This window comes from Thamnophis elegans, chromosome 17 (genome assembly GCF_009769535.1).
Source record: "Thamnophis elegans isolate rThaEle1 chromosome 17, rThaEle1.pri, whole genome shotgun sequence".
Classification (NCBI taxonomy): Eukaryota; Metazoa; Chordata; class Lepidosauria; order Squamata; family Colubridae; genus Thamnophis; species Thamnophis elegans.
This window is the reverse complement of record NC_045557.1, coordinates 9,419,092-9,443,542: the sequence shown is the minus strand read 5'-3', so window position 1 is coordinate 9,443,542 and position 24,451 is coordinate 9,419,092. Positions and strand designations below refer to the sequence as shown.

General features: G+C 47.2%; 1 protein-coding gene across 2 annotated transcripts in view; it reads right to left on the bottom strand.

The window, feature by feature from the left end:
* PCNX3 (pecanex 3) overlaps positions 1–24,451 on the bottom strand; it is a 64,229-nt gene that overhangs the window by 16,703 nt on the left and 23,075 nt on the right. For both annotated transcript variants that reach the window (XM_032233973.1, XM_032233974.1), the window contains 16 exons: positions 24,194–24,354; positions 22,868–23,021; positions 20,500–20,532; positions 18,009–18,180; positions 16,887–16,997; positions 16,443–16,534; positions 13,622–13,731; positions 13,357–13,462; positions 11,177–11,269; positions 10,080–10,230; positions 8,775–8,922; positions 7,174–7,351; positions 6,254–6,362; positions 4,528–4,657; positions 2,798–2,856; positions 1,823–2,038 (listed from right to left, as the gene is read on the bottom strand). In XM_032233973.1, coding sequence (XP_032089864.1) covers positions 1,823–2,038; positions 2,798–2,856; positions 4,528–4,657; positions 6,254–6,362; positions 7,174–7,351; positions 8,775–8,922; positions 10,080–10,230; positions 11,177–11,269; positions 13,357–13,462; positions 13,622–13,731; positions 16,443–16,534; positions 16,887–16,997; positions 18,009–18,180; positions 20,500–20,532; positions 22,868–23,021; positions 24,194–24,354 — 2,023 coding nt within the window. The remainder of the gene's footprint in view (positions 1–1,822; positions 2,039–2,797; positions 2,857–4,527; positions 4,658–6,253; positions 6,363–7,173; positions 7,352–8,774; positions 8,923–10,079; positions 10,231–11,176; positions 11,270–13,356; positions 13,463–13,621; positions 13,732–16,442; positions 16,535–16,886; positions 16,998–18,008; positions 18,181–20,499; positions 20,533–22,867; positions 23,022–24,193; positions 24,355–24,451) is intronic.

Here is a 24,451-nt window from a genome sequence, read left to right as displayed (position 1 = left end):
ATGATGCAAATTGTTTATAGTTAGCCTAGCAAGGAGGAGCTAAGCTCAATTTAAAGACGTTATTAATTTTCTACTCTCTCTTTAAGTATATTTTAAACTGTTTTTGTTAAAGATTTATACCTTGTATTGGAGCCGAGGTGGCGCAGTGGTTAAATGCAGCACTGCAGGCTACTTCAGCTGACTGCAGTTCTGCAGTTCGGCTGTTCAAATCTCACCGGCTCAGGGTTGACTCAGCCTTCCATCCTTCCGAGGTGGGTAAAATGAGGACCCGGATTGTTGTTGGGGGGCGATATATGCTGACTCTGTAAACCGCTTAGAGAGGGCTGAAAGCCCTATGAAGCGGTATATAAGTCTAACTGCTATTGCTATTGCTATTGTTCTGGGAAGTCAGGGGGGGGGAAGGTTGGGGGGGAGGGTGGGAGGGAGGGAAGTATACTAGCTTGGAGGAGGGGTGTTGGATTTTAAGGTAATATGACTGTACATGTATACTGCTATGCCTTACTTTTTTTCTTTTTTATGTATATTGAAATGGAATTATAAATACCATCAACACAAAAGGGAGTCTTCTCAGAAGCTGAAATGCACCAAGTGAATGAGAGGAAGAATGGGAAGCAGAGGAGAGAAGAAAGATAGGAAGAGAGGGATAGGTGAGAGGGCAAGGGGGGGGGAGATGAGGTGTATGAGGAGGAGTGGTAAGGGGAGAGAGGAGAAGGAGAAAGGAAGGGGAAGTAGAGTAGAAAAGGATGATGGAGGGAAGAAAGGAGGTAGAGAGGGGGAGGAGAGAGGGGGAAGAAAGTGTCGGATAAGGTATAAATATGGTGTATGGAGAACAGAAGAGCCAATAACTGGTTTTTCTTTCTTTCTTTCTTTTTTTAGTTGATGGCAAGATGAATTGATGTAATTACTTAATAATACAACATGATATTGGCTATGTGATAGTATAGATGTGATTATATGTTATGGAAATGGCAGAAAGTGAAGGGGAACTAAAGACCTTCCTGATGCGAGCGAAGGAGAAGAGTGCAAAAGTTGGCTTGAAACGCAACATTAAGAAAACTAAGATCATGGCATCCAGCCCACTCAATTCCTGGCAAGTAGATGGGGAAGAAATGGAGGGAGGGACAGATTTTATTTTCCTGGGCTCCAAGATCACCGCAGATGGGGATTGCAGCCAAGGAATTAAAAGACACTTCTTCCTGTGAAGAAAAGCGATGGCAAATCTAGACAGCATCCTAAAAAGCAGAGACATCACCCTGCCAATCAAAAGTGTGTCTATTCAAGGCTGTGGTTTTCCTAGTTGCAACGGATGGCTGTGAAGGTTGGACCACAAGGAAGGCTGAGCACCAAAGAAAGGAGGCCTTTGAACTCAGGTGCTGGAGAAGACTCCTGTGAGTCCCTTGGACTGCAAGGCCATCCAACCGGTCAGTCCTAGAGGAGATCCACCCTGGCTGCTCTTTAGAAGGCCAGATCCTGAAGAGGAAACTCAAAGGCTTTGGCCACCTGATGAGAAGGAAGAAGGACTCCCTGGAGAAGAGCCTCATGCTGGGAACGATGGAGGGCAGAAGAAGAAGAAGGGGATGGCAGAGAAGGAGGGGGCTGGATGGAGTCACCGAAGCAGTCAGCCTGAGCTTCAATGGACTCCAGAGGATGGGAGAGGACAGGAAGGCCTGGAGGAACGTGGTCCATGGGGTCGCGGTGGGTCGGACATGACTTCGTGACATACAACAATAAATCGTCTTCAGCTTTTTTATAGCTTCCCAGGGAGACCAAATCTGGTCTCCCTATCTTACCCCACCCAACCGCAGCTTCCCCCTCAGCTCACCGCGGAATTCGAGGCCTCGCAGCTGAAAGGTGACCAGGCCGTTGCCGATCTCGATCAGGTGAACGAGGCTGTTCAGGTAATCTGAGGCCAGGATGAAACAGTCCCCCGTGGTGTAGTTGCCCCAGCGTCCCAACACCAGGTCCCCGCAGAGGGTGTGTTGCAACGAGCGGGTCAGATGCTCGTAAAAGATGGAGTTCAGGTTGTTATCGTCAGCACCTGCAGGATGGCAGAAGCAAGGGAGAGGTGATCCCACCAGCTTTAGGTCTTCTGGGACATCTGCAGGTCATTCTGGTGGCATGGTGGCCTAGAGGCGGAGCTCTCGCCTCACAATCAGAAGGCTGTGAGTTCGATCCTAGGTAGAGGCAGCTACTTCTCTCTCTCTGGGCACAATGAGAATATATCTGCTGAACAAAACTCTGCCCTGGTGACAGGGACGGCATCTGGCCAGTAAACACTCAGCTCCATTCAGTTGCCCAGACTCCACCCCACGTGGGATTATGGGGCCTCACAATTAGGAGGCTGCAAGTTCGATCCTAGGTAGAGGCAGATATTTCTCTCTCTGGGCACAATGAGAATATATCTGCTGAATAAAACTCCACCCTGGCGACAGGGACGGCATCCAGCCAGTAAAACACTCAGTTGCCCAGACTCCACCCCACAAGGGATTATGGGGTTGTTAAAAGAAGATCTGCAGGTAGTCTTCGACTTACGACCTTTTTTAATGACTGTTGGAGGTCACAACAGCCCTGAAAAATGTGTCACCCCGTATTTATGGCTGTTTGTGGCATCCCACAAAATGCGGCCAGGTGACTGCGGGAGCGATGGCCCTGGGAGCTTCAGAACTGCGTCGTGAGTGCTTTTTGAGGGGTCCGTTGTTAACTTCCAATGGTCTTTAAGCAAACGGCCGTAAATCGGGGATGCCCCCGTGTCTTTCCCTGCGAGATTGCCAACGATATGGGCTGTCCGATCACCTACCAGGGTTGCGATCAAGCTGTGTGGCCAGTCGGGTGTTTGAATGATCCACTCTCTTGGTGCTGGGAAGAAGGAAGGAAGGACATGAGATCAGGAAGAGGCTATTCTTAAATTCTATTCTATTCTACTCAACAGGAATGTTGCTGCCCCCTTGTGGCTGCCTGAAGAGTTGCACCCTGCATATGATTTCCCAATTTGATTTCATGAATTAAGAGGCATCATCATCAAATCCTTAACTCCTTTCCCCAAAAGACAAGTTTAAATATCTGGCCCTCTTATATTCCTCCATTAAATTCTATTCTATTCTATTCTATTCAACAGGAATGCTGCTGCCCCCTTGTGGCTGTCTGAAGAGTTACCCCCTGCATCTGATTGCCCAATTTGATTTCATGAATTAAGAGAGGCATCATCATCAAATCCTCGACTCCTTTCCCCAAAGGACAGTTTTAATATCTGGCCCTCTATATTCTTCGATTAAATTCTATTCTATTCTATTCTATTCTATTCTATTCTATTCAACAGGAATGCTGCTGCCCCCTTGTGGCTGCCTGAAGAGTTGCACCCTGTATCTGATTGCCCAATTTGATTTCATGAATTAAGAGAGGCATCATCATCAAATCCTCAACTCCATTCCCCAAAAGACAAGTTTAAATATCTGGCCCTCTTATATTCTTCCATTAAATCATAAAGCTGTGGTCGCTGGCAATATTTAAATCAGTATTTCCCATACCACAGCTATTGTAAGCTGCCTGGACTTCGACTCCCAGAATTCCTCAACCGGCAGGGCGCTTGCTAAGAATTCTGGGAGTTGAAGTCCATCCCTCTTAAAACATGCGGGCTGGGCAATCTTGGGATTTTAAGCAGTCCAGACTGCTGAAAGTTGCTAAGGTTGAGAAACACTTCTAAATAAAAACAAAGGAAATGAAGCGGGGGGGGGGGGATAAAGATAAATGCAGGTTATTTGATAAAGTTAGTCTTCTGAGGCATTTACCCAGCATGCCAAAATAGCTGAAGAAACAGGAAGGGCTTCCTATTACTGCCTTTATTAAAATAAGATTAACTATTGTCATAGAAAAATGTGTGTTTCTAAGCATTTACAGAATGGTTCTTTTTACCATAGGATAGCAAAAAGTGGCAGAGGCAGATATCATTCTCTCTCTGGGCAGGATGAGAATATATCTGCTGGACAAAACTCCTCATTGGCAACGGGGAGGGCATCTGGCCAGTAAACACACAGCTGTATTCAGTTGCCCAGACTCCACCCTACAAGGGATTATGGAGCCTCACAATCAGGAGGCTGTGAGTTCCGTGCTAGGTAGAGGCAGATATTTCTCTCTCTGGGCATAATGAGAATATATCTGCTGGACAAAACTCCGCACTGGAGACAGGAAAGGCATCTGGCCATTAAACACACAGCTGTATTCAGTTGCCCGGACTCCACCCTACAAGAGATTATGGGGCCTCAAAATCAGGAAGCTGTGAGTTCAATGCTAGGTAAAGGCAGATATTTCTCTCTCTGGGCACAATGAGAATATATCTGCTGGACAAAACTCCGCACTGGCGACAGGAAAGGCATCCAGCCAGTAAACACACAGCTGCATTCCGTTGCCCGGACTCCACCCCGCAAGAGATGTTGTTGATGATGATGATAGCAAGCGGTGCTATTAGAACCCCTTCCTCCGATGAATGAAAGCAAATGAATTGGTCTGGAGGCCTTTATAACCTCGACTCACTTGTAATCGCGCTCCCAAAATTTGACGGGGCGAGCATAAGACATGATGAACACGGCGCTGCCCAGCAACGGGTTGAGGGGCGTGGAGAACAGCGCGGAGAGAACAGCCTGGAGGAAGAGCATGGCTGAATCTGGACAGGCCAGGGGTTAAGGACACATCAAGCAAACCAGAGGTAAGTCAGGAGGTTTCACTTCCGAAGCTCTCTGTTTATGGGCAGAAGGAAGGAGCTGGTGGTAGATTTGAACCCAAGACAAGCGCTTCGCAACCTTGACAATTTTAAGATGGGTTGGATTTAATTTTTCATGGCTGGCTGGGGAATTCTGGCAGTTGGAAGTCCACCCCCACTTTTCTATTTTTTGTTTTTTAATTAGTTTATAATATAAAATGCAAAGGTTATAAAAGAAAACGGTAGGAAAAATAGAGCAGGGGAAAAATTAAGAGAAAGTGGGGAAAGAAAGAAAAGGAATTTGGTGCAGTAGAATAAGAGTAAAAACTTTTTTTACTTTGACAGAGTAATATAAAGTAGTCATTTCTGTAAACAACAAGCCAATCTAATTTTGTAAAAGCCAAAACTCAAAAAAGTTTCAATTTTTCCCCCCAAACTCAAGCACAAAGTCCCGAAGTAGTTTTCAAAGTGGAAACAAAAATAATTCTGTTTTTTCTTTTCTTTTTTCTTTAATCAAAGCAGCCAATCTAGTCATCTCTGCTTATTCCGACAACTTTTGGCAGCCAGAAGTCCACCCGTCTAAAAGTTGCCAGAGTTGGGAAAACTGGGTTAGATAAAAGAAATCTGAATCCGAAACAGAATTGTAACCTGAGAAATCCATCCATCCATCCATACTTCCCTCCCTATGCCTTTCTTTCTTTCTTTCTTTCTTTCTTTCTTTTTCTTTTCCTTTTTCTATTCTTCTGTCTCTGTCCTGCCTTCCCTCCCTATGTCTTTCTTTCTCTTTTCTTTCTTTCTTTCCTTTCTTTTTCTTTTCTTCTGTCTGTCTCTTCCTTTTTTCTTCTTTCTCTTTCTTTCTCTCCTTTCTTTTCCTGTCTCTGTCCTTCCTTCCTTCCCTATGCCTTTCTTTCTTTTTTGCTTTTTTCCTTTTTATTTTCTTCTGTCTCTATCCTTCTTTCTTTCCTTCCCTATGTTTTTTTCTTTCTCTTTTTCTTTTTTACTCTGTCTATCCTTCCTTCCCTATGCCTTTCTTTTTCTTTCTTTTCTTCTTTCTGTCCTCCCCTCCTTCCTATGCCTTTCTCTTCCTTCCTTCCTTCCTTCCCTTGTCTCTGTCCTTCCTTCCTTCCCTCCCTATGCCTTTCTTTCTTTTTTCCTTTCTTCCTTTTTATTTTCTTCTGTCTCTGTCCTTTCTTTCCTTCCCTATGTCTTTTTCTTTCTCTCTTTTTATTTTTTTCTCTGTCTATCCTTCCTTCCCTATGCCTTTCTTTTTCTTTCTTTTTTTCTTTCTCTTTTCTTCTGTCTCTGTCCTCCCCTCCTTCCTATGCCTTTCCCTTCCTTCCTTCCTTCCTTCCTTCCTCCCTTCCCTTCCCTTCCTTGTCTCTGTCCTTCCTTCCTTCCCTTCTCGCCTTCATAAACAAATACATAAAAAAACAAGCAAACAAACAAATGCTGTCTTCAAAATTTCTTGAGGCCCCGAGTTCCACAGGTTATTTGCCCCTTTGGTTTTGGCGAGGAAAGGCAAATTCCTTCCTCCTTCCTCCCCTTCTTGGAAAAGGATACGTGGCACGGCGAAGGGCTGGGCGAAGGCATGGAAGGCTGAGCCCCAGGTGATCTGCCAGGGCGCGATGTACGTGAGGACAAAACGGAGCTTGTACAAGAGGTCCCACAGCTGGGGTTAAAAAAAGAAACAAGCAATGAAGACCACAGGAGAGGGGAGAAAAAGAGAACGTTGAGGATTTCACCTGTACATCCACAAACCCCAAGCACAGCTGTAAAAAGTGGTGGGATTCAATCGGTCCGCACCACTTCAGCCGAACTGGTTGTTAAATTGGTGGCTGGCCCCACCCCTTCCAGGATTCCCCCGCGTGCCCCTGTTTTGGCTCCCAAGAGGCTGCAGGGAGGCCTACTAGGCCCAAAATGGGGCGTGTTGGGGAGGCGGTCACACAGCCCTGGCCGTGCCCACAATGGCCACGCCCACTCACCCGGCCATTAGGGCAGAGAACCGTTTGTTAAATTGGTGGCTGGCCCTGCCCCGCTCTTTCCAGGATTCCTCCTGCGCCCCTGTTTTGGCTCCCAGGAGGCTGCAGGGAGGCCTACTAGGCCCAAAATGGGTGTGTTGTGGGGGGGGGGGCGGTCACACAGCCCTGGCCATGCCCACAACAGTGACGCCCTCCCATCCAGTCATTAGGGCAGAGAACAGGTTGTTAAATTGGTGGCTGGCCCTGCCCCGCTCCTTCCAGGAGTTCCCCTGCACCTGTTTTGGCTCCCACTAGGCTGAAGGAGGCTGAAGGCTGTCACACAGCCCTGGCCATGCCCACCATGGCCACGCCCACCCAGCTGATCATTAGGGCAGAGAACCGTTTATTAAATTATTTGAATCCCACCACTGGCTGTAAATCTCTGCAGGTCCCTGGTCTCTTCCTTCTAGATACTAAGGAAGCGGGGGGGGCGGTGGGGGACTGCCCCAAACCCGCACGCACCTTGCTAAAGAGAATAGACATGATGAAGTAGTCGGTGAGAAAACCCTCCGAATATTGTTTGTAGTCGAACTGGAAGAAGAGCACAGTGAAGCCCAGGGTGACGTACTGCTGCGGGGGGCAGCAGAAGGAACTCCGCAGAAGTTTCATGCCAGCCACGGTGAGGAGGAGAGCTCGGCACCTGGGGGGGATCGGATTGGGGGCAGGGAGGGGAAAGAAGGGGAGGATTATTACCTATCGCTCTTTTTAGGGGGGGGGGAAAGTGCAAACTTTTGAAAGATTTGCTTCCTTCCATTTATTGTGGCAGAGGTCGACATCCGAACAGAATAGAATAAGGAACAGCATTAAGAATAGAATAAAGACTAGAAGAGAGTAGAATTAAGGAATAGAATAGAATAGAGAATAGCATAGGGAGTAGAGTAGAGTAGAAGAATAGAATAGAATTAATGTAGAATAGAATAGAATTAATATAGAATAGAATAGAATTGATATAGAATAGAATTTATAGAATAGAATAAAACAGAATTAATATAGAATAGAATTTATAGAAAAGAAAAGAATAGAATTAGAATAAAATAGAATTAATATAGAATAGAATTAATATAGAATAGAATTAATATAGAATAGAATAGAATTGGAATAGAATCAATATAGAATAGAATTAAAATAAAATAGAATTAATATAGAATAGAATTAATATAGAATAGAATTAATATAGAATACAATATAATTAATATATAATAGAATTAGAATAGAATAGAATTAGAATTCAGACTGCAATGGGAATAGAAATAGAAATAGGGGCAGGACAGAATAACAATAGCACTTATATACCACTTCAAAGTGCTTTCCAGCCCTCTCTAAGTGGTTTACAAAATCAGCCTCTTGCCCCCAACAATCTGGGTCCTCATTTTACCAACCTTGGAAGGACGGAAGTCTGAGTCAACCCTAAGCCGGTGAGAATCGAACTGTTGGCAGTCTCCAGAATTAGCCTACAAATACTGCATTCTGACCCCTGCGCAACCATCAAGAAAAGCAGCCTTGTCCATAAGCCCTACCCTCTTTGTACGTGTGATGTGACGTCGCAAAACAACGAAAATTTCCTTGCGCTGAAGGCTTTTCCTCCTTTGGGCATTTTGTAATCTGATATTGTAAACTCTATTCTCTCTCTGGGCACACTGAGAATATATCTGCTGAACAAAACTCAGCAATGGCGACATGAGAGGCATCCGGCCATTAATTAGTTTAGTTTAGTTTAGTTTAGTTTAGTTTAGTTTAGTTTAGTTTAGTTGAGGCTTTTCCTCCTTTGGGCATTTTGTAATCTGATATTGTATCTCTATTCTCTCTCTGGGCACACTGAGAATATATCTGCTGAACAAAACTCCGCAATGGCGACATGAGTAGCATCCGGCCATTAAAACAATTCTGCTGGCTCCATTCACTTGGCAAGGCTCCACCCCGCAAGGGAATATGGGGGGACAGGGTTTAAAAGATGATGAAGTCGTCGGAAGCTCCTTTGTACGTGTGAGGTGATTTCCCCCCCCCCCACACACACACACACCACCATCACCAAAGGGACTGCAGGCTGGACTGGATGGACTTACGGAATGCAGAGCTTCTCCTGCCGAGGGCTGCTGACCCAATGAGCATCAATGGTCAAGGCGTTCAGCACCACAGCTGGGTAGATGACATACTTCTCGACGCACTGCAGCCAGGCGTACAGCTTCTCAAACCACATCAACTCCGCCGCACCTGGAAGGACGGGAGGGGGGGGGGAAGTAGAGAAGTCAAAAGAAAAGGATGGAGACCACCACATTTCCCCCATTTCAACCCCAAATGGTCTGCGATAACCCTGAGGCCGAGACAAGCTCAAAGCCCAGGGATGCTGCAACTTCCTAATCTATTCTACAATTCCTCTTAATCTACAGTCTGTTTAAGGTCCCAGAATACCCCAGCCAGCGTGTTTTAAGACAGGAGGACTTCAACTCCTAGAATTCCCCAAACACCCTGGTTTAAGATGGGTGGACTTCAGCTCCCAGAATTCCCCAGTCAGCCTGCTTTAAGATGGGTGGACTTCAACTCCCAGAATTCCCCAGTCAGCCTGCTTTAAGATGGGAGGACTTCAGCTCCCAGAATTTCCCAACCAGCATGGTTTGAGATGGGTGGACTTCAACTCCCAGAATTCCCCAACCACCATGATTTAAGATGGGTGGACTTCAGATCCCAGAATTCCCCAGCCAGCCTGGTTTAAGATGGGCGGACTTCAACTCCCAGAATTCCCCAGCCAGCATGCTTTAAAATGAGTGGACTTCAACTCCCAGAATTCCCCAGTCAGCATGTTTTAAAATAGGAGGACTTCAACTCCTAGAATTCCCCAACCACCATGGTTTAAGATGGGAGGACTTCAGCTCCCAGAATTCCCCAGTCAGCATGCTTTAAAATGAGTGGACTTCAACTCCCAGAATTCCCCAGTCAGCATGTTTTAAAATAGGAGGACTTCAACTCCTAGAATTCCCCAACCACCATGGTTTAAGATGGGTGTACTTCAGCTCCCAGAATTCCCCAGTCAGCCTGCTTTAAGATGGGCAGACTCCAACTCCCAGAATTCCCTAACCAGTCTGCTTTAAGAGGGCTGGACTTCAATTCCCAGAATTCTGGCCAATGGCCATGTTGGCTGTGGAATGCTGGGAGTTGAAGTCCACCCACTTCTAAATTGCTAATAGTAGACTCCTCTCTAGATGCAATCCTATTGGAAGTTTTCCCACAAGAAATTAAATTGGGATCCAGTTGGTGCCCAACCGCTGCCTTCACTTTCGACCAGCATGCCTAGTGTCGGGGATGAGGGGACAGTGGTAGAACCCAGAGCCTCCCAGGCCCTCCATTCACTTCCCATTCAGTGGTGCACTTACTGCGGACTTCGAACTGGCTGTATTCTCGCGGTTTCAGGACGGGCTGGGACAGGCAAAACCAGGGCAGCTGCTTCCGGAGTTGTGGCAGGAGGTAGTGGGTGACAAAACCCACCAATCCTGCCAGGGCATAGAGTACGTAGCCTAGAACAGACTGAGGAGGGCAGAATGAGAGAAACGCTATGCAGAAAAGGGAAGAAGAGAATTGGATAGGTAAAGGTCCCCCCCCCCCCCCCGCGCACATCTGTGCTAGTCGTTCCCGACTCTAGGGGGCGATGCTCATCTCCGTTTCAAAGCCAAAGAGCCAGCGCTGGCCAAAGACGTCTCCGTGGTCATGTGTCCGGCATGATTCAACGCCGAAGGCGCACGGAACGCAGTTCCCTTCCCAACAAAGGTGGTCCCTATTTTCCTACTTGCATTTTTAAATGCTTCCGAACTGCTAGGTTGGCAGAAGCTGGGACAAGTCACGGGAGCTCGCTCCGTTACGCGGCGCTAGGTATTTGAACCGCCCAACTGCCGACCTTTCTAGGCATTTTAGCCACTGAGCCACCTCATCCCTGGTACAGTTCTTAAGGGAATCACTGGAGTGGTTTTTATGTTAGTAAGACGGAATCTGGTTTCCCCATTGGCTATGCTTGTCAGGGGGGATCCCAAAAAGGGGATTGCATGAATAACAGAATAACCCGAATCAGAAAGGACCTCGGAGGTCTTCTAGTCCAACCCCCTGCTCCAGCAGGAAACTTTATATCAACCATGTCAGATAAAATGCTTGTCCAATCTCTTCTTAAAAACCTCCAATGTTTTTTACACCCACAACTTCCGCAGACAACCATCGCATGCGAGTCAGTTGCCAAAAGTCAGAATTCTAATCACCTGACCATGGGGATGCCACAACGGTCGTACGTGTGAAAAACGGTCATAAGCCACTGTTTTCAGTGCTCCTGTAACTTTGAACCGTCCCGAAACAAACTATAGCAAGTCAAGGATTCTCTGTAGAATCAGCATCCCACTGTATTATCCACAGGCCAAGCGGCTACCCCCTGCCCCCCCCACGCTCCCCCCTTTCCGTCCCTCCCCCTCAATGTTCTGATGTTAGGTACCTCGAGAGCGATGAAGACGGTACTGGCGCTGATGGCGAAGGTCAGCACGGCGATGATGAAGCACATGACGAGGTCGGAGTGAAGGATCTCGCGCTGCGTTGGGCAGAAGGATAAAAGAGGTATCATTGTCACAGTTGACCCGCTACGCGGCCGTACCCGCAGACAGCAGTAGCCAGTGTGTGCCGCCTGGAAACGCGATACAGGCCCAAGCGCCCCATGGTAATTGCCCGGGAATCTCCGAGGCAGACAGGCCGTTTCCAAAATAAAGCCAGTGCAACTGATTGGTGGACATTGGACATGGGGAGAGTCAGGGGGGGAAAGGAAACGTTTCTCCTCTGCTGTTTGCGCGCGAAAATATTAGACGTGGCTTTTCACCTTCTGCACCCATATGGCTTTTGTGTAAAATTTTCTCGGATGAAAAGAAATGTCCCAGGAGTTCCTTTGGCTGCTTAACACAGTGGGACGGATATGTTGAACAGCAGGAAAGGGGAAGCCAGAAGCTCTGGATGCGGAATGGAGCTTGGACACGCCTTTCCATCATGATTTCATTCCAGGATGTTAAACACAAGGCCCGCATCCAGGCCGCACGGGGCTTAGATCTAACTCACGGGGCCACAACAGCAAGGGACTGGCCCGGGGTATCTCTGCCAGCGAAAATGGGCTCCCAATCTCCGTTTTAGGCTGGGACGGCCCCCTGCAACCCTCTGCCAGCGAATATGGAGCCCCTTTTTCGGTGGCTGAGAGTTGCAGGAGGCTGTCCCAGCCGAAAACAGATTGGGAGCCCGTTTTTGCTGGCAGAGCGCTCGAGCCACCACAGGCGTCCCGACACAAGCTGGCATCAAGCTGGCGACACCAGGGGTGGGCTGCTGGGGGTTTGCACGGGTTCGGGCGATCCTCCAGCTAGGATTCTGCCCAGTTTGGCGAATCCCCAAATGCCACCCCCTAGCTGGCCACACCCACCCCTCCCCTTCCAGGAATCTCCACGCAGCCCGTTTATTATGCCAGGTAAGTGTAAGGCCTGCACGGAAGCTCAGAGAGGGGGAGAAAACAGTCCTACGGGAGATTCTGGAAGTGTGGAAACGGGCCAGTTTCCGGAGCCCAGGGGAAGCAGAGTGAAAAACACCTCCCCCCTCCCGGCGTAGGGCAGGATGCTGACTAGGCCACGCCCACCCAGCAATAAGGCAGCGAACATGTTGCTGCACTTTTTAAAAAAAATATTTATTTTTCTTACATAATAAAAAAAAAATTGTGACCAGAGTGTTGTCCGAATTCCCCCTTTAACATTCCCATCAAAAAACCACAATTCATTCAACATGATACTTCCATGATTTCTGATTTTAGCCGCTATTTTCCCATTTCTAATTTGTTAACACACAGAAACCGTATAGTTTTTCTTTCTCTTTAAAAAAATAAAATAAAAATTTCATTTCTTTTCCCTCTGTTTTCCATTAACAATATAGCAATAGCAATAGCAGTTAGACTTATATACCGCTTCATAGGGCTTTCAGCCCTCTCTAAGCAGTTTACAGAGACAGCACATTGCCCCCAACAACAATCCGGGTCCTCATTTTACCCACCTCGGAAGGATGGAAGGCTGAGTCAACCCTGAACCGGTGAGATTTGAACAGCCGAACTGCAGATCTGCAGTCAGCTGAAGTAGCCTGCAGTGCTGCATTTAACCACTGCGCCACCTCGGCTCTTATGAATATGAAGCTTCGAGTTTCAAATTTTCAAGTTTTACATAATCAACGTAACCTAATTATTCATCAGCTTTAAGGGTCTTAATATAATTCCCACACATTCTAATAAAACCATATTTTTACCTTGTTAACAATCTCTCTCTCTCTCTCTCTCTCTGCTGGACTCATATCATTCTGCTATTCTCCCATTTCTAAATATTCTTTTCTCTTTTCCTTCTTTTTATGTGTCTTATATCTTACATCTGTTGCTGCAATTTTGGAAGCCCACCTCCGGGCCACGCCCATCCTGGAAACATCCACCCTGCCATCACTACCACCACCACCCTCCAGGTCAAACACAACACTGCTGCGGCCCTCAATGAAATCAAGTATGACACCCCTGGTTTAGTTCCTCCTCCCCATTAACACCCCCCCCGCCGCCCCCCCAAGAAGGGATGGCCGAGATCCAGGTCTGCTTTTCAGGGCAAAGGCCTTCCTCACCAGGGAACTGCGCAGTTTCTCCGGGAGGGGATCCTTCACGCCGACTGGGGGATCTTCCATGTTGCGGTTTTCGAACTCGGGGAAAAGCTTGGTGCGGATCAGAGACCTAAAGGTCATCGGGGGCGGGGGGGGGGGAGAGGATAGAAAACCTGGTTTGTTGAATTCCGAAGCAGCATCCAAGCGACGGACTCTTGTCTTCTCCCTAGCGGAACCCCCCGCCCCCCCCCCGGAAAGGTTAGGGTGAGGGTGGGAGGGAGCTACAGACCAGAGGATGGTAGGGTCGCTGCTCTGACGGCTCAGGTGGTAGGACAGGGACACCAGGATGCCACAAAAGACCGAAAAGAGCACGGGCACATGCTGGTCACCCCATGGCACCTGGAAAGCGGGAAGAGAACGCAAGGGACGTCCGGCATGCTGGTGTTGGCAATGTCTCAACTCTACAAAGCGCAGGTTCGTTGGCAAAGCACAGCCCAGGTTGTGTATCCAGGAGCAGCAACAATTTATTTTAGAGTGTCTATGGAGATTCAGGTCCTGGCTGTCCCAAAGATGCTTTTTTCAGGCAGCAACTGGACTTTCTTGTTTTTGAAGACATTTCGCTTCTCAGCCAAGAAGCTTCTTCTGCTCTGACTGGATGGTGGGGAATGGAGGGATTGGTCCTCCTTGCAGGAAGCTGGTCATTTGCATCCTTTTAGAGGGTTGTTGAGGCCTCTTGGAGGTTTATCTGGGAAGGATTTATATTCCTTGTGGACAGCTGGTCATTTGCATCCTTTTAGAGGGTCGTTGAGGCCACTTGGAGGTTTATCTGGGAAGGATTTATATTCCTTGCAGACAGCTGGTCATTTGCATCCTTTTAGAGGGTCATTGAGGCTACTTGGAGGTTTATCTGGGAACGATTTATATTCCTTGCAGACAGCTGGTCATTTGCATCCTTTTTAGAGGGTCGTTGAGGCCACTTGGGGGTTTATCTGGGAACGATTTATATTCCTTGCAGACAGCTGGTCATTTGCATCCTTTTAGAGGGTCGTTGAGGCCACTTGGAGGTTTATCTGGGAAGGATTTATATTCCTTGCAGACAGCTGCTCATTTGCATCCTTTTAGAGGGTCGTTGAGGCCACTTGGAGGTTTATCTGGGAAGGATTTATATTCCTTGCAGACAGCTGGTCATTTGCATCCTTTTAGAGGGTCGTTGAGGCCTCTTGGAGGTTTATCTGGGAACGATTCATATTCCTTGCAGACAGCTGCTCATTTGCATCCTTTTAGAGGGTCGTTGAGGCCACTTGGAGGTTTATCTGGGAAGGATTTATATTCCTTGCAGACAGCTGCTCATTTGCATCCTTTTAGAGGGTCGTTGAGGCCACTTGGAGGTTTATCTGGGAAGGATTTATATTCCTTGCAGACAGCTGCTCATTTGCATCCTTTTAGAGGGTCGTTGAGGCCACTTGGAGGTTTATCTGGGAACGATTTATATTCCTTGCAGAAAGCTGGTCATTTGCATTCTTTTTAGAGGGTCGCTGAGGCCACTTGGTGGCTTATCTGTGTCCTCAGGGTCACCTGAGTGGTGCAAATGGTTCCTGTAGTCTGCAATTGTTCTCTGGAAATCCATTCCCCCTGAGGACACAGATAAATCTCCAAGTGGCCTCAATGACCCTCTAAAACAGTGTTTCTCAACCTTGGCAACTTTAAGTCCTGTGGACTTCAACTCCCAGAATCCCCCAGCCAGCACAGGACTTAAAGTCACCAAGGTTGAGAAACACTGCTCTAAAAGGATGCAAAATACCAGCTGTCTGCAAGGTATATAAATCCTCAGGTGACCCTCCTGAGGACACAGATAAGCCTCCAGTGGCCTCAACCACCCTCTAAAACAGGGATAGTCAACCTTTTTATACCTGCCGCCCACTTTTGTATCTCTGTTAGTAGTAAAAATTTCTAACCACCCACCGGTTCCACAGTAATGGTGATTTATAAAGTAGGGAAGTAACTTTACTTTATAAAATTTATAAAGCAAGAATTACAGCAAACCCCTACCGCCCACCATGAAAGCTGGAACGCCCAGTAGTAGGCGGTAGGGACCAGGTTGACTACCACTGCTCTAAAAGGATGCAAATGACCAGTTGTCTGCAAGGAGGATAAATCCTTCCATTCCCCACCATCCAGTCAGAGTGGAAGAAACTTCTTGGATGAGAAGCAAAACGTCTTCAAAATAAAAAGTCCAGTTGCCTCCTGAAAAAAGCACCTTTGGGACATCCATGACCTGGATGGCTGAAAATCTCTACAGAGTTTTAGCTATACAATTTGGGACGGACATCCTTTGAAGGGTGTGGGAGCATGAATGGATTTTCAGAGGGAAAAAAATTGCAGACTACAGGAGCCAGGAGCAGCACTCAGGTGACCCTGGGGACACTGATAAACCTCTATAGGTCACCTCAACAACTCTATAAAAGGATGCAAATGACCAGCTATCTGCAAGGAGGATCAATCCTTCCATTTTCCACCATTTAGTCAGAACTGAAGAAGCGTCTGGGATGAGAAGCGAAGCCTCTTCAAAGAAGACACAAATAAACCTCCAAGTGGCCTCAGCGACCCTCTAAAAGGATGCAAATGACCAGCTGTCTGCAAGGAGGATAAATCCTTCCATTTTCCACCATTTAGTCAGAACTGAAGAAGCGTCGGGGATGAGAAGCAAAACGTCTTCGAAGAAAAAACCAGAGTCCAGTTGCTTCTTGAAAAAAAAAGCACCTTTGGGATATTTTAGGATGTGTTTCCCCCAAAATCAAGCACTGAAGGGGGCTCAGGTGAGACATTGGCTCATTATGGTCAAACCTGGGGATTAAAGCATTGTTTTTTCATCCAATATTTTCTTGCTTTGGGGCAAGTCCACCACATATGATGGTATGAACCCAATGGTTGATTCCACTTCCATCATTTGGCAGATCTATCTTTATACATTTTGGGCAATCTTGCCGGTGCAAAATGTCAGCTCCACTGGGGAGAGGGGATATTAAAACATTGTTTTGGGGGGCTGACCAAAAAATAACTAGATAGTTCCCCCTCCTCCTCAAAGCAACCCTCCATCCCAGAGTTGATACCTTAATGGCTCCGAAACAGAACCCGTAGAGGAGGGCAGCTACGAGGATGCTGCGGAGCAGGGCGAACAAGGCGGTGAGTGGGCTGGTGGCAGCTGGACGTGGAAAAGGAAAAAACAGGGCAGTGAATAGCAAGTTTCTGCTTAACAGAGCACGGAACGCTGTTCCCTTCCCACCAAAGGTGGCTCCTAGTTTTCTACTTTCATTTGTTACATGCTTTCGAACGGCTAGATTGGCAGAAGCTTGGACAAGTCACGGGAGCTCATTCCGTTACATGACACTAGGGATTTGAACCATCAAACTGCCGACTTTTCTGATCCACAAGCTCAGCGTCTTGGCTACTGAGCCAATGCATCCCCTCTATTGTTACAGTTGTCAAATCCCAAATGTTGTGTCCTCACCCCCTTCCAAAAGGTCCCACTTCCCCCGAACCCTCTCCCTCCTCACCTGTCCCGCCGAAGATGTTCATCTCGACCTGTTCCAGAAGGTACATGAAGCAAGTGTTGACTTGCGGGAGAAGCCCGAAGAGGAAGATGGCGGGGAAGCAAAGAGTGAACACTGGGGAGGGAAAAAGAAAGAAAGAAAACTTAAAACCAGGAGAAAAAAATTAGGCCAGGGGAGATGTTACTGTTCTGACCGAGGCTTCCCGAGACCATAAATAAAACACTTTGTCCCGACAAAAACCCCTTTTATTAATTGACTGTGAATTCTGCTCCTTCACATCCAGCAAAGTCTTTCAAGGGAGGATTTACGGTCACAGACTTTATCTGGCTTGGAGAGCTGCCAGGCCGATATCAGCTTCCCAAGAGCATGACACAAACTCCTTGTCCCAAGAAAAAACCCTTTTATTAATTTACTGTGAATTCAGCTATTCACAGCCAGCAAAGCCTTTCAAGGGAGGATTTACGGTCACAGACCTTATGTGGCTTGGAGAGCTGCCAGGCCAATATCAGCTTCCCAAGAGCATGACACAAACTCCTTGTTGTCCCGACAAAAACCCCTTTTATTAATTGACTGTGAATTCTGCTCCTTCACATCCAGCAAAATCTTTCAAGGGAGGATTTACAGTCACAGACCTTATCTGGCTTGGAGAACTGCCAGGCTGACATCTGCAAAACTTGGCAAGGAGTCTTGGAGAGTCACCAACATATTAAGCGAACTGATGGTCTCCTGCAAACTCCACTCCCCTGCTGCTCCTCTTTTATTCCCTCTGGGAGGGGCCATTCACCATCCACCTGTGGCCTTACTCCCAATTTGACTCGTTATTTAGCTGTTCCCTTCATGTCCAGCCACTTTGCACATGCTCAGACTGGAAAGCAAACTCCTTGTTGTCCCGACAAAAACCCCTTTCATTAATTGACTGTGAATTCTGCTCATTCACATCCAGCAAAGTCTTTCAAGGGAGGATTTACAGACACAGACCTTATCTGGCTTGGAGAGCTGACCCAGGTTCCTCCCCAACCTCCTCACTGTCCGAATCTGCTGCCAGCTCCACCGGCGGGCCACAACAGTTACCAGGAGTTGCTTAACTCGATCCGAGCTCTCCCAACCCCGCAATCGGTCGCATACCGATAGCCACATCCCGGGTGCAGTAGAAGAAGTCAGTGGAGAAGAGGGTGACGTCGTAGAGGACGATGGGAGGGAAGGGCCCGATCCGAGCACACAGGTCCAGCAGCCAAATCAAGAGGCAAGCCACGCAGAAGTAAACTGGCCGGCTGTAGGCAATGATCCAGTTGTGTCCCTGCCAGGAGAAATGGAAGCTTGAAAAAGCTTTGGGAATGTGGCTGAGATTGATAATGCTCAGGGCCTGGTGCAGAAAGAACTGGGTCACCAGCTCCCCAGCCAAGAATTTGTTTTAGGTCAAGTGTTTCTCAGCCTCAGGAACTTTTAAGATGAGTGGATTTCAATTCCCAGTATCCCCCAGCCTGCATGCTTTAATGGATGGACTTCAATTCCCAGATTTCCCCAGCCAGCATGCTTTAAGAGATATGGACTTCTACTCCCAGAATTCCCCAGCCAGCATCCTTAAAGATGGGTGGGCTTGAATTCCCAGATTTCCCCAACTATAATGGTTTAAGAGAGTGAGGGCTTCAACTCTCAGAATACCCCAGTCAGCATCCTTAAAGATGGGAAGGCTTCACTCCCCAGAATTCTCCAGCTAGAATGGTTGAAGAGATTTGGACTTCAACTCCCAGAATTCCCCAGCCAGCATCCTTAAAGATGGGTGGGCTTCAAGTCCCAGAATTCCATAGCCAGCAAGCATTGAGATGGGTGGACGTCAACTCCCTGAAGTCCCCAGCCAGCATCTTTAAAGATGGGAGGGCTTCACTTCCCAGAATTCTCCAGCTAGAATGGTTTAAGAAAATGAGGGGTTCAACTCCCAGAATTCCCCAGCCAGCATCCTTAAAAGATGGGAGGGCTTCACTTCCCAGAATTCTCCAGCTAGAATGGTTTAAGAAAATGAGGGGTTCAACTCCCAGAATTCCTCAGCCAGCATCCGGTAAGGTGGGTGGGCTTCACTTCCCAGAATTCCCCAGCTAGAATGGTCCAAGAGACTTAGAATTCAACTCCCAGAATTCCCCTCCAGCATCTTTAAAGATGGGTGGGCCTCAAGTCCCAGAATTCCCCAGCCAGCAAGTTTTAAACCAGTGGTAGTCAACCTGGTCCCTACCGCCCACTAGTGGGCGTTCCAGCTTTCATGATGGGCGGTAGGGGTTTGCTGTAACTCTGCTTTATAAATTTTATAAAGTATGTGTTGTTATGTTTATGTTTATTGGTCTTGTATGCCGCCCACTCCCGAAGGACTCCGGGCGGCTTACAATAAACAAGGGAAAGGGGATAAATAGACAAAACAACACTTTAAAATACACAACGTTCACAGTTACTGTGGGGCTGGGTATTTCAAAAGCCCCCCGGCCTGCTGGAGCAGCCAGGACTTAACGGCTTTGCGGAAGGCCGGGAGGGTAGTAAGGGTCCGGATCTCCACGGGGAGCTCGTTCCAGAGGGCCGGAGCTGCAACAGAGAAGGCTCTCCCCTGGGGAGTCGCCAGCCGACATTGGCTGGCAGATGGAATACGGAGAAGACCCAGCCTGTGAGATCTGATCGGTCTATGGGAGGTAATCGGCAGGAGGCGGTCTCTCAGGTCATGGTGATTTATAAAGTAGGGAAGTAAAGTTACTTCCCTACTTTATAAATCACCAGTACTGTGGAACCGGTGGGCGGTTAGAAAATTTTACTACTAACAGAGATACAAAAGTGGGCGGTAGGTATAAAAAGGTTGACTACCCCTGCTTTAAACGATATGGAGGGGCAGCCCTTGAAGAGCATTCGGAGACTTCAGCTTGTCCAGAATGCAGCCGCGCGAGCGATCGTGGGTGCACCTCGGTTCACCCACATAACACCTATCCTCCGCGAGCTGCACTGGCTGCCTATTGGTCTCCGGATACGCTTCAAGGCGCTAGTCGTCACTTATAAAGCCCTTCATGGTATTGGACCTGGGTACTTGAGAGACCGCCTGCTGCCAATTACCTCCAATAGACCGATCAGATCCCACAGATTAGGCCTCCTCCGAATTCCATCCGCCGGCCAATGCCGACTGGCGACTACCCGGAGGAGAGCCTTCTCTGTGGCTGCTCCGACCCTCTGGAACGAGCTCCCTGTGGAGATTCGAACCCTCACCACCCTCCAGGCCTTCCGCAAAGCCCTTAAAACCTGGCTGTTCCGACAGGCCTGGGGCTAAAGAGCTTTCCCCCCCCCCTCGAATGGTATGGTTGTTGTGTGCTTTTAAATTGTGTATTGTTCTGTTCGTCTTTTTTATCCCTTATCTGTACCCCCTTCCCTGACTTGGATTGTGAGCCGCCCTGAGTCCCCTTTGGGGAAAAGGGCGGCATATAAATGCAATAAATTCAATTCAATTCAATTCAACTTGACTGGGGAATTCTGGGAGTTGAAATCCTCACCTTTTACAGTTGCCACTGGTTGTGCAACACTGCTTTAACCCCCCCATTTTCCACACCTGCCTCTGTTAAACCTGTTCAATTTTCTCCTAGCTAATACTCACATGCATTGGGGAGGCCGCATCTGGCTGTACGCTCTGGAGAAAAGGAGATAAAGGAGAAAAAAATGGTTAGGCCTTTGTTCACCATGATCCCGTAGCTCTTATACAGTGTTTCCCAAACTTTTGACATAGGTGTACCCCTTCTATAATTTTCGTAACGCTGAGTACCCCTCATAAAAAAACATGTGCTTTAATAAAAATCAAAATATATTTATTTTTTCATTTTTTTGGTACATAGGCAAAATAAACGAAAGTTATATTATATTGTAAAATGTGTTTTTATTTTCCATATTTCATTTTCATACAGCCACATATATACTGTGCATAACCAGGGCCATACAACACTAAACAATAAACACAGCAATTCCTCTTGTCAACAATACCCCCCAAAATAGAAACCCAATATACCTCTTCGACCCTCCATACACCTCTTTCTTTCGCCCCCCTCCAACTTTCCATCTTCCCTCGAAAGTTATATTATAAAGAACATTTATTTGATTCAATGAGAAGGAGCAAATTGTTTTATGTTGAGATGACAGATCCTCATAATTTGGTTCCCTGGTTGTTAATTTTAATCTGAGATGCGGTTCCACGTCCAATAGTCTGCTCCTTTTTTTCGATTTAATGTCTACAAATGCAGAAAAAGCAACTTCGCATAAATATGAAGTTGTAAAAACTGCGATACGCGCCTATTCCTTTCCTTGTTCTGTAGGCGCAGCTAAGCACGGTGCAGTGGATATTCCCACGTGATCCCCACCAAACTCCGGTGCAACGTGTACCCCCCACCAAACTCTTCCCATACCCCTGGGGGTACGCGTACCACACTTTGGGAAACACTGCTCTTATATAACAGGAAGGGGAATTCGACCCAACACAGAATTATAAGATAGATTTTTATGTACCTCTTAAGGTAAGGTCTGATACTCAAGGAAAGGGCGGAGGGCAGGTTTTCCCAACCCCCCAAAAATGTGGACTTCAAAACCCCCCAGAATTCTGGGAGTTGAAGTCCACACTTTTTGAAGCGGCTGAGGGTCAGAAACGCTGGTATACAAACACTGCTATAGGGCACTGCTACTTTGACTGCAAAATCTTGTTTTTGTATTGCAAGGAGGTTGGAGAAAGACAAAAAAAATAATGATTACACGATAACTGGGACAATGCAACAGTCAGAAAGACATGCCAGTGGCCAAGGGCCCATATTCTGATCACGTGATGTGGAGATGCTGCAACAATTGTCATTGTGAAAAATGGTCATGTAACGGAATAGAATAGAACAGAACAGAATAAGGAATAGAGTAGAGTAGAATAGAAAATAGAATAAAATAGAATAGAGAAGAGAAGAGAGAGTGGAATGGAATAGAATAGAATAGAGAGTAGAATAGAATAGAATAGAATAGAATAGAATAGAACAAGGAATAGAGTAGAGTGGAGTAGAGTAGAGTAGAAAATAGAATAAGGAGTAGAGTAGAGTAGAGTACAGTAGAGTAATATAGAACAGAATAAGGAATAGAGTAGAGTAGAATAGAATAGAAAATAGAATAAAGAGTAAAGTAGAATAGAATAGAATAGAATAAGGAGTAGAATAAAGTAGGAGTAGAATAGAATAGGATTCTGAATAAAATGGAATGGAATTATAGAACACAATAGAACAGAATGTATATAAAAATAAAATAGAAAAGAGAATATAAAATATAGAGAACAGAATAGAATTAGCACTTAGACATACCACTTCACAGTGGTTTACAACCCTCTCTAAACAGTTTACAGATTCAGGGAAGGAAGGAAGGAAGGAAGGAAGGAAGGAAGGAAGGAAAGAAGGAAGGAAGGACAGGCAATAGCACTAGCACTAACACTTAGACTTATATATCATGTCACAGTGCTTTACAGCCCTCTCTAAGCGGTTTACAGAGTCAAGGTAGGTAGGTAGGTAGGTAGGTAGGTAGGTAGGTAGGTAGGTAGGAAGGAAGGAAGGAAGGAAGGAAGGGCAATAGCGCTTAGACTTATATACCGCTTCACAATGCCTTTACAGCCCTCTCTAAGCGGTTTACAGAGTCAGCCTCTTGCCCCACACTATCTGGGTCCTCATTTGACCCACCTTGGAAGGACAGAAGGCGGAGTCAACCTTGAGCCTGGTGAGATTCGAACTGCCAAACTGCAGGCAGTGGGCAGCAGAAATAGCCTGCAGTACTGCACTCTAACCACTGCACCACTGCAGCTCTTGGTGAGACCGGTGTGATTTTGCCTCGAAACCCTGGCGGCTATAGTTGGGTGGAGGAAACGGACGGACACCCACCCGGAACAGAAACTCTGAACCACCCTGCCGGAGGCTGGAGGGGGGGGGAGGGAGGGGGGAATGAAGCCTTCGCCTCACCTTGAGCAAAGAGTACTGACAGCTGGCGATGACCACACAGAACTGGAAGACCCAGATGTCTTGGAAGAAGCCCTGGAGGAGAAGGAGGTAGCCTAGGAAGGCCACCAGGGTCACCAAGAAGACCACAAACATGTTCTCGGCGACTTGACGATTCCTGGAAGGGCAGAAAAAAGAAGAAAGCGAGGCTAAAACAAAAAAAACTTTCCAGCTCGCTCTCCAGCAGAAAAATAGCAATAGCAATAGCAATAGTTAGACTTATATACCGCTTCATAGGGCTTTCAGCCCTCTCTAAGCGGTTTACAGAGTCAGCATATTGCCCCTAACAACAATCCGGGTCCTCAATTTACCCACCTCGGAAGGATGGAAGGCTGAGTCAACCCTGAGCCTGGAGAGATTCGAACCGCTGAACTGCAAATAACAGTCAGCTGAAATGGCCTGCAGTACTGCACCCTAACCACTGCACCACCTCGGCTCTTTAGAAAGAGGCCACAGTTTTTCATAAATAACATATGCAGCGGCTGGGATTTCTCCAAATTTTTAGGGGGTGGGGTGGGGGACAGAGAGAACAAAGGAAAGTAATCCTGGGCTCACAGTTCACACACCTTTGCTAAGTTCTCAAACTTAGCAATAGCCCTTAGACTTATATGCCACCTCATGGTGCTTTCCAGACCTCTCTAAGCAGTTTACAAAGTCGGCCTCTGGCCCCCAACCATCTGGGGCCTCATTTGACCCACCTTGGAAGGACGGAAGGCTGAGTCAACCTTGAGCCAGTCAGGATCGAACTGCTGAACAGTGGGCAGAGTTAGCCTGCAATACTACATTCTAACCACTGAGAAGGAAGAAAATGGCAGTAGCACTTAGACTTATATACCGCTTCATGCTGCTTTACAGCCCCCTCTAAGCGGTTTTACAGAGTCAGACTACTGACCTCAACAATCTGGGTCCTCATTTTACCGACCTCGGAAGGACGGAAGGCTGAGTCAACCTGAGTCAAGCCAATCAGGATCGAACTGCTGGCATTTGGCAGAGTTAGCCTGCAATACTACATTCTAACCACTGAGAAGGAAGGAAGGAAGGAAGGAAGGAAGGAAAGAAGGAAGGAAGGAAGAGGCTGGATGGAGTCACCGAAGCAGTCGGCCTGAGCTTCGATGGACTCCAGAGGATGGGAGAGGACAGGAAGGCCTGGAGGAGCGTGGTCCATGGGGTCGCGATGGCTCGGACGCGACTTCACAACTAACAACAACAACAGTGTGTGTGTGTGTGTGTGTGTGTGTGTGTGTGTGTGTGTCGCTTTTTGTGTTAAGAGACAGCCCAGAAAACCCTCACCGATCCAACAGAGCCAGCAGCGCCAAACGGTCATAGCGGACTCGCATCCAGTGGCCGGGCAGGAGCCAAAACTTGTAGTATTGTCGAGGGTGACACTTGTCCTCGATCATGAGGGTGTTTTCCTGGGACTCGTGAAGGGATTCTTGGTCCAGAAGATCAAACTGGAAAAAGAAAAAGAAGGGGGGGGGGAGGGAAATGTGGCTATTCCATTTCACATCCTCAACACAAGGAAAGTATAACACAACTGCTTCTCCAAAA